General features: G+C 46.4%; 1 protein-coding gene across 1 annotated transcript; it reads right to left on the bottom strand.

Annotated features, from left to right (window-relative positions):
• Nucleotides 1-5,375: 5,375 nt before the first annotated feature.
• LOC139188511 (uncharacterized) lies at nt 5,376-11,475 on the bottom strand. Its single transcript, XM_070806097.1, has 4 exons — nt 10,883-11,475; nt 10,561-10,720; nt 7,174-8,184; nt 5,376-5,405 (listed from the first exon to the last, which is right to left on the bottom strand). The coding sequence occupies exons 1-4, from the start codon at nt 11,473-11,475 to the stop codon at nt 5,376-5,378; spliced, it is 1,794 nt and encodes a 597-aa protein (XP_070662198.1).
• Nucleotides 11,476-12,539: the final 1,064 nt, after the last annotated feature.

The raw sequence follows: 12,539 nt of genomic DNA, 5'->3' as shown, positions 1-12,539 counted from the left end.
ATTGCAGGTTGTTGTCCCTTCGTTCTGCATGCATATGTACATGTGTGGAAGTTGATTTGTCCCGTCATTATCACTGTGTACGCATATATGTTTTATATATGGGATTTCGTTGCTGTGCCTTATACACACACACAGAAACTTTGACTTTCATTTCACATACATACATACACACAGACTTTGTTTGCATGGCTTTGTCATGTGTATATATACACACACACGTTCACACACTGACCTTGCTTTTGTTCCATCACCGCACGCGCACATATATGAAGATTGCTGATTTGTCTCATCACACCAGCCGTGCACACGTACACACATACGTATATATGTAATGTGTCCATATATATATATAATATGGGTGTACTTGTTGTTTTGACAAAGGTTCTTTTGCCCGTGGTTGCAGTTAGTGGCGGGGTGAGCAGGACGTGGGTGTTCTTGTACAAGAGACTGCAACGAAGTTTTGCCGTGTAGTGTCTTTTGATTACAGTTTTCCCTCGGTGGTGCGCTGCCGTGTGGGGCTGTACAAGAGACTGCAACTAAGTTTTGCCGTGTAGTGCCTTTTGATCACAGTTTTCCCTCGGTGGTGCGCTGCCGTGTGGAGCTGTGCAAGAGACTGCAGCGGGGCTCCGCCGCGAGTTTGCGTAGCATTTTGGTTTCCTCTGCCACTGCAGCGTGCTTTGAAGGACCGCCCTGTAGCTGCCTTCTTTGCCGCCCTGCTCAAGTTTTGTGGCTGACTTTTTTGTTGCAGTCATGGTGTTTCTCAAGTGTTTTAAAAACAACACTATCACCATTCTTGCAAAGGAAGGCGATTCACAGGATAGTGGAACGACGTTAAAGCTTTATGCGCCACTTACCGGCCCCAAGGCGCTTGCCCTTCCCGCAAAAGACAATTCCATGCATATTAAGTCGTGGTCTTCTGAAGTACCTTGGGATGTGGTAGACTCTGTTCGACTGAATGCAAAGAAAAAGGCATGCACATCGATGAGTCTTATCTTGAACCATTCGCACCATGTTCGTGACAATCATTCAGTTTCGTTTGAGCTTCTTGGCGATCGTATCCGTAGCGGAGCTATGGCTTGGAGTAGCACCTTGTCGACTACTGGAGGAGCCGCCTTTGTTGAGTTTTATTGGGAATGGCTTGAAGATGTCTTGAGCCGTTCTAAAGATATGCTTACCAACACGGGACTTTATCATGCTGTATATGCATCTCTGTTCAGTTATGACCGACATCCTTCCGTCATTCGTGCATTCTTCGAGCATTGGTGTTCAGCGACCAACACACTTCATACGGCTCGAGGGGAGATGTCGATCTCGCTTTGGGATCTCCATAAGATAGGAGGCTTGCCAATCCAGGGACAATTTTACGATGAGGTTGTTCCTAGTGTGGAAGAGTTTTCTTATCGCAACAGCCGAGGATTACCTGCAAGCTGCCGTTATTTGTTTGGGGCATACCATAAGCTTTTCCAAGAGGCCCCAGGTAAGTCAGGCGTGAAGATCTCTTCATGGATCCAATTTTGGTATTGGGATGCCATGAAGTACAAGAGGCCTTCGAAGAAAAGCGGTCGTAACAAGACAACCAGGCCTAAGGGGGACTCGGACCCGTCGGGTGTCATTGGTCCAGCTGTTCGTCGTACTTCTGCTGAGTTGAAGGCATTCGAGGATTGTGGCGTGGCGTCAGAGCACTTAGAAGAATCTTACTTAGCCGCTCTCTTAGCTTGTTGGCTCTGTAAGTTTGTTTTCCCCAAGGATGATGTCAACTTCATTCGTCCCGGAGTCTTCAAAGTTGCTAGCAAGATGGCTGTAGGCGAATCTTTTAGTCTTGCTATTCCAGTTTTAGCCAATATTTACGACGGCTTGAATGTTATTTCGAACTTGGCAAGCACTGAAGATCGTGCTGCGGTGCTCCCTTACCACTATGTGTATGGTTGGTTGGGTGAGTATTTTGGCACTCATTTTTCTTCGTCAACTTTAGACAAGTCAGGTCCTTCTTCTCCGTCTTCAGTCAAGTTGGGGCCTTTAATGACGAAGTATTCTGGTGTGCTTTCTGCGAGGAGTCTTGATGATTCGCAGGCTCAAACACTGTTTAGAAGTTGTGAAGGTTTAAAAATGGACCGCCTGGCGAGAGTTGGCTCAGTACGGCGAGGCATCATGGATGATTCGCATCTTCGCTCTTCAGATTTGTCTTATCTCATAAGTCTTCGCTCAGCGTATGTTTCTTTGCGGCAAGAAAACCGATGCGTCGTTCAGCCGTACAATCCTCACCGTTTTAGCAGGCAATTTGGTTTTGTCCAAAATGTGCCGGGCAGGCTGAAGGAAAAGGCCCAATCAGAATCCTTGCAAGCCGTGTATATGCATTGGGAGTCTTGTACCCGTGCATTTACGAATGCTTATATCACCCTGCCAGCCAAGGACGAGTTCAGGGGTAATCCAGTGACTCGTGTTTACGCGCATTGGTGGTCAAAGGTACATCATGAGGATTTGGGGATGGCAAGTGGTAATAATTCTTCCCATTCACGCCACGATGCGTTGAAAGAAGGCAGTTTTGCGACTCCTATGCAGCTGGTACCTTTTGATTGTGTGAGTGCAACTCCCTTGCAAGACAGACCTGTGGCTTTAGTCCGTCAACGTTTGTGCTCATCTCCTCACCATTTGGATGCTTCTGAAGAGGCGGGTGACGAGGTTGATTCGTATGAAGATGGACTTGTTTTGCGGCAGCGCCAACAAGTTTTAAACAAACGACCACTTGAAGTTGCTCAGGTTGACAGCGATGTCAATTTTCGTCATAAAAAGAAAGAAGTGTTTAGGCCTCCCCAATCCGATGGTCGTGTGTCTCTAGAGAAAGATGTATGCATTTCTTTCTCTCTCATGACTTCTTATTCTTATTTCAGCTTTTGCTTCTAACACCTCTCTTCGTCTTCTTTAGGTTGGGCCTTCTTGTCCTTTTGATTTGGCCGCCGCGGGTGTTCACTCCTATATGGATATGCTACTTGGAGGCAATCTGCTTACAGACGGGGAGATTGGGGATCCGCCCGGTGAAGAGCTCGTTCAAAATTCGCCCAATCTTCCAAGCCTGCCGTGTGTAGGTGAAGGCGTACAAGAGTCCATCATACGTCCAGCACCTTTGCCAGCTAGTTCTGCGATCTCTTTGAGAGGGCCGAACCTTAATGGTACCGAGCAATTTATCCATCGCCTCAAACTTCGTGCTGCCTTGGATGTCAAAAGCCATATTGAGAGTAGGATTTCGAAGTGTTCGCTGGAAGACCTTTCATTGCTCGAAGAAGATTTGTCGAAGCTTGTTTCTACGATTGACAACCTTAATGTTGATTCTTCGTCTTTGAGGAACAAGATTGCCGAACTTATGGCCGCCTCCACTGAGTATTCTTCCTTGCGCGCTATTTCCTTGAAGAAATTGAGCCCAGATGATCGAGCTCAACAGCTTGCAGCGATAGACTTGTCCTTGGCCCGAGTCCGGTCTTCTCAGCAAGTTGCTTCGGGAGATTATCAAGTCACAGAGGCTTCTTTAGCTTCCGTCCAGGTGCGTCTGGATGCGTTGGTACGAGAGCGAGAGCAGTTGGGAACCCAAGCATCACAACTTGAAAAAGTTCTTGCAGAACAGAGAGCTACACTTTCTCAGCACCATGAGGAGATCTCACGTCTAGAACAAGAGAAAGGCCTGGCTATGGATTTGCCCACCTTGTCTCCGACCGAGGTGGAGACTTTGAAGACTTTGGAAGGCTTGCTTCAAGATCGCCTCCGTAGTTTTAGGGACATATCTTTCCAGTAATATTTTCTGTTTTTTTTTTTTTTTTTTTTTTTTTTTTTTTTTTTTTTTTTTTTTTAAAGAAATGAAGTATTCGCCTTCTTGCATTTGCTCTTTATTCTTCAAAGTATTTGTGTTTTTGTTGATGATGTGACTGTACTTGAAGTTTTTTGAAGTTTCAAGTTGCCTACGTACCCCCGGTTGATGAGGGATCAAGTCACAACGTAGTTCAAATGAGCGATGAATTTATTTATTTATTTATTTTTTTTTTATAGTGATTTTGATGATGATTTTGCCGTACACAGTTTATGCTCTTGCGGGCCAGGAGCTTTGTGCCGTGTGCAGTTTAGGCTCATGCAGGCAAGGAGTCTGGTCGTCGCTTTTTAGGGGTAGTAACGCTTCAAGAATCTGCCATTGATGGGACCGATCTTCAAGCCGTCCTCTGCCATGATTAAGTAGGCGCCGCTTATGTAGACCTCTTGTATTACGTACGGTCCATCCCACTTTGATGTGAACTTGCTTTTTGTCTTGTGAGTTGTGATGATAGGCCTTCGTAATGCAAGGACGAGATCTCCAGTTTGGAAAGACCTTGGGCGGACCTTCTTGTTGAATGCCTTGGATAGCCGTGCTTGGTAGCATTCCAGGTGTTGTTGAGCTTCGAGCCTTCTTTCGTCAAGTGATTCCAACTCTTGAAGGCGCAACTTTGCATTCTCTTCATCAGTCAAACCTTCTTGTATAGCCATCCTAAGTGAGGGGATTTGACTTTCTAGCGGTAAAACAGCTTCCACGCCATATACGAGAGAATAAGGGGTAGCTTGGGTAGGAGTCCTATGCGTCGTCCTATATGCCCAAAGTGCTTCGCTTATTCTTTCATGCCAGTCCCTCTTTGTTCGGCCGATCACCTTCTTTAAGAGGTTGCACAATGTTTTGTTGAATGCTTCCGCTAGACCGTTGGCCGGAGCATGATACATGGAAGACTTATGCTGCTTGAACTTGTATTTCTCACAGAGCTCGTCTACAAGTCGGTTGGAGAACTGTTTTCCATTGTCCGTGATAATGTAACGAGGCACACCATATCTGTGGATGATATGTTCTTTGATGAAACGGACAACAGTTTCCTTTTTTACTTCCCTTAGGGGTATGGCTTCAGCCCACTTGGAAAAGTAATCTGTTGCAGCTAGGATGTAGGCTTCTCCTGCAGATGACTTTGGAGTAATTGGTCCCACGACGTCCAGTCCCCATGCATCGAATGGCCACGAAGCAGTTGTAGGGTGTAATGGTTCAGGTGGTTGATGTATGAAGTTGGCGTGGAATTGGCAAGCTTGGCACCTTTTGGCATGTTCCAGGCAATCCTTCACCATACTTGGCCAGTAGTAACCCATTCTTTTGAGCTGGAAATGTAGCTTTGGTCCAGATTGATGCGCCCCGCACACGCCTGAGTGCGCTTCTTCCATGGCTTGATTGGCTTCTTCCTCACCTAGGCATCTCAGAAGTACTCCTTCGAAAGAGCGCCGGTAGAGTGTTTCTTTGTAGTAGAGGAAGCGAGGTGCTCGTCGACGTATTTCAGAGCGGTGTCTAGGATCATTTGGAAGTTTTCCATACTCTAAGTAGTCAATCAATGGTTGTCTCCATTCTTTAACATCGACTGGAAGTACCGAGATGACATTTGTATCATCTAGTAGCATTTCGGTGGTGAGGGGGATGACCCATCTTTGGCAAACTGGCACGTCTGCCGCTTCGTCTTCTCCTAGTGTCATACTCGAGGCTAGGTTAGCGAGAGCGTCTGCCATTTGATTTTCTTTTCTCGGCACATGTTCTAGTGTTACGGCCTCGAACTTTTGTAGCAGCTGAGTTGCCAGTCGGAAGTACGGGACGAGATCGTCTTTTCTCACCTCATATTCAGTCAAGAGTTGACTAATTATGAGCTTGGAGTCGCCATATACCTCGAGGGTTGTGATTTCCATGTTGATCGCCATTTGGAGCCCGATGATTAGTGCTTGGTACTCAGCGACGTTGTTGGAGCACAATTCGCTTAGTTGGAATGAATAAGGTAGTATTTGCCTTTGTGGCGACATGAATACTACTCCTGCCCCCGCTCCGTCTGCTCGTGCAGATCCGTCGAAGAACATCGTCCATCTCGGGAATATGTCAATGTAGAATACCTCCTCGTCAGGCAAGTCGTCTGAGATTTTCCAATCGGCTGGGATTGGATGATCGGCAAGGAAGTCTGCTAATGCTTGTCCCTTGACGGCTTTAGCTGGGACGTAAATGATCTCGTATTGATTGAGAATCAACGCCCATTTAGCTAGTCGCCCTGTCAAAACTGGCTTGGACATGACGTATTTAACCGGGTCAGCTTTAGCAACCAAGTGGATGGTGTAAGCATGCATGTAATGTCTGAGCTTCTGGATGGCAAACACCAAGGCAAGGCACATTTTTTCTATTGGGGAGTAGTTCAACTCAGCGCCGGTGAGTGTTCGACTCAGGTAGTAAAGCGCTCCTTCTTTCTAGAATTCGTTTTCTTGTGCCAAGAGTGCTCCCACTGAACTTTCCTGAGCGGCGATGTACAATATGAGTGGTTTCCCGGGCACAGGCGCCCCCAGGACAGGTGGACTTGATAAATATTTTTTTATGCTTTCAAAAGCGTTGTGGCACGCTTCGTCCCATACGAACGGGACATCCTTTTTCATGAGTCGACTAAACGGTTGACAACGCCCTGCAAGGTTGGAGATGAAGCGTCTGATGAAGGCTAGTCGTCCTTGTAGACTTTTCAGCTCGTGCAGGTTTCTTGGCTCGGGCATGTTTTGAATGGCCTTGATCTTTGATTGGTCCACTTCAATGCCACGGTGCTTGACAACGAAGCCGAGAAACTTTCCAGAGGTGACGCCAAATGCACATTTTAACGGGTTCATCTTGAGGTTGTATTTTCGCAGCCTTTCGAACACTACTCGCAAATCCTTCAAGTGATCTGATCTTTTCTTTGTTTTGACCACCACATCGTCTACATAACATTCTACGTTTTTGTGTAGCATGTCATTGAAGATTTTCTGCATTGCTCGCTGATATGTGGCTCCAGCGTTCTTTAGACCAAAGGGCATCACCTTGTAGCAGTAGATACCTTTTGGAGTGCGGAATGCTGTTAGTTCCTCATCTTCGAGAGCCATACGAATTTGATTGTATCCAGAAGAGCCGTCCATAAATGACAGTGCCTCATGGCCAGTGGTTGCGTCCACCATGATTTCGATGATCGGCAAGGGAAAGTCATCTTTTGGGCAAGCGTCATTGAGGTCCCGAAAGTCTACACAAACACGTATTTGTCCAGATTTCTTAAGGACGATGACGATGTTGGAGATCCACTTGGGGTATTGCACCTCTCGAATGAAGCCTGCTTCGATTAGCTTGTCAATCTCTACCTCGATTTGTGGAATGAGCTCGGATCGATAGCGCCTTTGAGTTTGCTTTATTGGTCTCGTTCCAGGCTTAACTGCAAGATGATGTACAGCGATGACAGGGTCAAGGCCGGGCATTTCCTTGTAAGTCCAAGCAAAGACGTCTTTGTACTCTGATAACAGTTGGTAATACTCATCTACCTCGTCTGCACTTAGCAGCGCACTCACGAAGATAGGTTTCTGCTCCTCTTTTGTGCCTAAGTTGAGTTCCTTGAGATCATCGACTGTGGATTGCCCCCCATCCTCCAGTTGTGGTGGCGCAGCAGTGACACCTTCTTCGGGGATCTCATCTTCTTCGCTTTCTTGGATCGTGATGTGGAAGACATCTTGGAATTCCTCTTCGGTGTCGTCCTCTTGGGCTGGTCGGCATGAAGATTGTCCAGTGTGGATGATGGTGCGCCTTCTTACTTTTAGTGGTCCATTTGTGTCCACCTCCAAGATTGCTTGGCGCTTCATCCTTGAAGGAATTGAGCTTCGAATATCACATTTTTCTGCTATCATGACGAGCTTTTCTTCCTTTGACGTGGTCTTCCTATTTCTAGAAAACTTCTTGTTGTCTTCAAGTCTTTCCAAAGCTGACTGACGAGGAAGAGAGCTAGTCGTGTTGCTTTGCTTCTTAGGTTTTGACAACATTTCAAAAACAGAGCTTTGGGATGCTAGCATGTTAAGTCTCTTGAAGACGGAGGTTCGGTTTTGACCACCAATGCGGTTAAATGCTGACATTCTGGGTTTTGAACGATTCATCCTATCGAAGACTGACGTCCAATGGGTGGATTTAGGCTCATCATGATCTTGTTCAATACTCACGCTGATGTGTTGAGTGCTAGCATTTTTCGCTTTGCTTGAAATCTTCACAGGTGCGTTTGGTGTGAAGCCTAGTCCAGCTTTGTTGTTATCAACTCCGTAACCGTGTTTCTTCAACTTCCTTTGAGTCTCGGTGAGGTCACGTTCCTTATTGTTAACGGTGTTTGAAACCTTCTTTCCATGATTCGAAGAAGAAGCAAAGTCGTAGCCAGCTTTCGACATGAGTTTATAGGCGTTTGGATCAAAACCTTCTTCGGTCCTCTGGGTTGGGAGAAAGCTTGGTTCCACCCCCTTTGGTAGAGCTTTTATGAAGCCTTGTGGTAGTCTTGCGACCTTAGTGCCGCCTAGCTGTGTCAGAGGTAAAACTGCATTCGTCTTGAGCAACTTTACATTATCCATATACCTCTGTGCATCGGCTTTGTTTGCTCCAGTTTCGAACGGGGATTGACCATTCTTTCTTCTCGACATCGGGATGTATCGGAAGACGGGTGTGTTTGGTCCATTTGAGGGCGTCTTACTCTCCTTTGTTGTTGCACGTTTAGCCAGCTCATTATCGTTCTTGCTTGAAGACGGCGTAACTTCTTCTTCTTGCTTCTTGGGCATGGCTTGTCGTTCCTGCTTTTTAGGTGTTGCTTTGCCCGTGGATTTGATCTCTTTTGGAAGAGCTTCGGGCACCATGTCTTCATCCATGTAGAACTTGGCGTCTGCGAAATGTGATTCGGCTTCAGTGAATGGTTTGGTGTCGCCATAGATCACCTTCACTCCTTCTCGGTAGAATTTTAAGCATTGGTGAAGGGTGGACGGTACTACTCCATTCGCATGGATCCAAGGCCTTCCTAAGAGTAAGCCGTAGGAAGTTCTTGCATCAATCACGTGGAATATCGTGCTCGACTTGAGTTCGCCAATAGTCATCTCCACTCGGATCATGCCCATCGCTCTTTGTCCTCCTTGATTAAAACCTTGGATTAGTAGACGACTTAGGGACAGTTCATCCGCCTTGATGCCGATTGTAATCATTGTCGACTTTGGCATGATGTTTATGGCTGATCCACCATCCACAAGCATGCGGTTGACTTTGTGCCCCTTTACATACCCAGAGACGAAAAGAGGACGGTTGTGAGGCTTGGATCCTAGCAGCAAGTCTTCATCGGTGAAATGGATTGCGTCCTCGATGGCACAACATGTGGCACATTCATGTGGCCGAGGCTTCAAGCCTTCGTTCTTGCTTTCTTGCACCTCGTGTTCATTGGGACTTTCCAAAACAGCTGCTAATGCTATTCGCATCTTCTTTGGTAATCGTAACGCTTCCTCAATGTTAAAGTGTGTTGGCAGACCTTCTTCGAGCGTGAAAGTTTTTTCTCCCTCAGTGGTGATATCTTTGCCTTTTGAAGGTTCTTCCATTTCTACTCCGACCATATGGCATGCAGCGATAGTGCATTGTTGGAAGAAGTCATTCGGGAAGTACTCGTACAAGGAGACAGGAATGCGTGGCTCTTGCTCCATAGGTTCCCCAGCATACGTTGGCTTATCGACTTTTACGTTTCTTTTAGGCTTCCTACTGTTGCGGCGACGGTGTTTTCTCACTTGTTCCACCTTTGGTCTTGTGGCTTGTGGTTTTGGTTTCCTTGTTTTTTTGTAGGTCACCAATGTCCATCCTTCATCATCATCGGTATACGCATCTTGTTCGTTTGCCCCCGGCGATGGTTGTGTAGAAGGCGCCGTGTAGCTTGCACATTGATAGGAATGGTTGGGTGTCGTTTGGAGAGGCACGGGATCGAAGGATCCGAACGCCACTGTAGTAGTATGTGTTGCGGCTGTGTCCTCAAGGTCTAGCTCGATTCTCCCTTGTTGCGCTAGCTTCATAATGAGTTCTTTGAGGACGAAGCATTTGCCCACATGATGGCTTACGATACGATGGTACTTGCAGTACCTAGGATCGTTCGTTCGATTCATTTCTTCAGGGCGCTTGCACTCTGGTAACTCAATTACCTTCTTTTCCAGCAAGTCATCTAACATTGCATCCACGTCTGAGTCAGGAAAAGGGTACGTCTTTTGCTCCAACTCTCTCAAGGTGTTTTTATACTTGTCTTGGGTGCGAGGAGGCTCACTTCTTTTTGTCTCCTTTGCCTTGGTCTTGGAGGAAATCTTGATAGGTGCAGAGGTGGTCTTGATAGGCGCGGATGGGGTTTTGATGGGGGTAGTGTTGACAGTAAAAGTTTCCTTTGCAGGCTTTTTTCCGGTCTTGTCCACACTCGGGGCGAACACCTTATCCTTCTTGAAGTGGGTGATCGGCTCATTCTTTCCGTGATTGGCGATACTCAGCTCCATGTCGTGGGAGCGCGTTGCCAGCTCCTCAAACGTTCTTGGTTTTATGCCTTGGAGAATGTAATGTAACCCCCAGTGCATGCCTTGAACACACATCTCAATGGCAGAGGTTTCAGAGAGCCGATCTTTGCAATCCAGACTTAATGAACGCCATCTATTGATGTAGTCGACGACGGGTTCCTCCTTCCACTGTTTCGTACTGGTCAGCTCCAGCATGCTTACGGTGCGGCGCGTGCTGTAGAAACGGTTGAGGAATTCCTTTTCTAGCTGATCCCAACTGCTGATAGACTCGGGCTCGAGGTCGGTGTACCAGTCAAAGGCGTTGCTTTTCAGCGAGCGCACGAACTGCTTGACGAGGTAGTCTCCCTCTGTTCCAGCATTGCTGCAGGTTTCAATGAAGTGGGCGATATGTTGCTTCGGGTTCCCCTTTCCATCGAACTGCATAAACTTTGGTGGTTGATAGCCCTTTGGCATCTTCAAAGCGTCAATCTTCTTGGAGTAGGGCTTTGAGTATAGTACGGAATCATGTGAGCTTCCTTCATACTGCGCCTTGATGGTGTTGGCGATCATCTCCTGCAGCTGCTGGATAGAGAGAGACCCCATGAGTGTCGCCGCTTGGTCTAGCTTCAGCGTCTCTTCGACGTTCTCCACTGGAGGTTCCTCATCCTCGTCGTTTTCCTTCTTTACCAGATTATCCCCTTGCCTGGCTTTCTCATCGGGCTTTGCATCTAGTTGGTTAACAAGTGCTGCGATTTGCAGGTCTTTTTCCTCCACAGTCCTTGTGAGCTTTGCGATTGCTTCGTTCATCTGAGCCAGCTGCTCCTCAATTGAAGTTGTTCCAGTAACCATGACTTGCATAGCTATGCCGCTGCTCGAGTCGGCATCGGAAAGTAAGGATTCAGAGTACTTCCTCTGGCTTTCCTCTCTTGGCGCCCTGAGCGAGGCCAGGGTGATCACCGGTTCGAACCTCGGGTGCTCTTGTGCCTTCGGCGGAGTTGATGAAGGGGCGAAAGAGGCGGCGGAAAGAGCTTTTGCCTTACTTCGAGTTATGATGCCTGAAGTGATGCCCCCTGTCGTGATGACGCTCTTGTTTCTTGCATTGGCAGCGAGAACAACTTGGGCCTTCCTTGACGCCATTTGTGCTTGTTGCGGATTCAAAGATAGAGATGAGAGGTAGAGACTGTCCCACCGAGCGTGCCAAATTTGTAAACACGGAAATTCCTGAAACGAAAGAGACAAAAACACGTGTACAAAATAATATTTGTATTAATGATTTAGGGGTTACAATCTCTTCTACAAATTTATCCTCTGATTCTATCTTTGAAACGTGTGGATGTAGTGTTGTTGATCCAAGGGCTGTCGAGGCTTGATCTTGGACGAACAGTTGATGAATGATGAACACCTTCTTCAAGGGCCGTCGGGGCTTGATCTTGAATGGGTGGAAGTTCTTCAAGGGGCGTTGGAGCTTGATCTTGAAGGAGGATTTCACGAAGAACAGATAGGGCTTTCTTGATCCTTCGGGATTTGCTTGAGAGCTTCAGAGTTTCGAGGCTTCAAGGCTTTGGTGTGGTGTGATTTCTCTTCCAATTTGGGAGTAGAGAAAGTGTATCTAAAATCCTCCTTTGATTCTTTGATGGAGGAGCCTATTTATAGGCTTTGAGAATGAACCACCACCATCCATTTGTTTTGGTGTATGTTGTAGGTGAATTGGTGGATTGTTGTAGGTGAATTTGGGTTGAGGTTGTAGGTGAATTTGGATGGATTGTTGTAGGTGAATTTGGGTGGAGGTTGTAGGTGAATTTGGATGGATTGTTGTAGGTGAATTTGGGTGGAGGTTGTAGGTGAATTTGGATGGAGGTTGTAGGTGAATTTGGATGAAGGTTGTAGTTTTAACACAATGGTCAACATTTATTTCACTAAAATTTCAATGTTTACAAATGTAATCTTAATGCAAGCGCTAACATTTATGCCACCAAAATTTCAATGTCTACAATGTGGTCATAATTTTGTTATTTCACTATTTAACCTACCTTTAATTTACTAAGTTTATATTACAATGTGTACCGAACGAGCTCAAACGGTTCAACGCACAACAATTTGAAACCAAGTGACTGATTTTATATTGAAAATATTATCATTATCAGCTTCTTTTTTTTCAGCTGATGTGGGATGCCTGTCTTTTTTCTATGACTCTGTGCAGG

This window comes from Malus domestica, chromosome 10, assembly GCF_042453785.1.
Source record: "Malus domestica chromosome 10, GDT2T_hap1".
In the NCBI taxonomy this organism is placed as follows: Eukaryota; Viridiplantae; Streptophyta; class Magnoliopsida; order Rosales; family Rosaceae; genus Malus; species Malus domestica.
This window is presented reverse-complemented; position numbering and strand designations above follow the sequence as displayed.

What these genes read in the sequence shown, in the direction of transcription:
- LOC139188511 (XM_070806097.1), bottom strand. Translation starts at nt 11,475, where the DNA reads ATGGCGTCAAGGAAGGCCCAAGTTGTTCTCGCTGCCAATGCAAGAAAC. An exon ending in TCTACAGCACGCGCCGCACC is followed by an intron (nt 8,185 to 10,560) that starts GTAAGCATGCTG and finishes CATGGAAAGAAG; the next exon opens with GTTTCAAACACCGTTAACAA. An exon ending in AGCTCATTCCACAAATCGAG is followed by an intron (nt 5,406 to 7,173) that starts GTAGAGATTGAC and finishes CGGTACTTCCAG; the next exon opens with TCGATGTTAAAGAATGGAGA.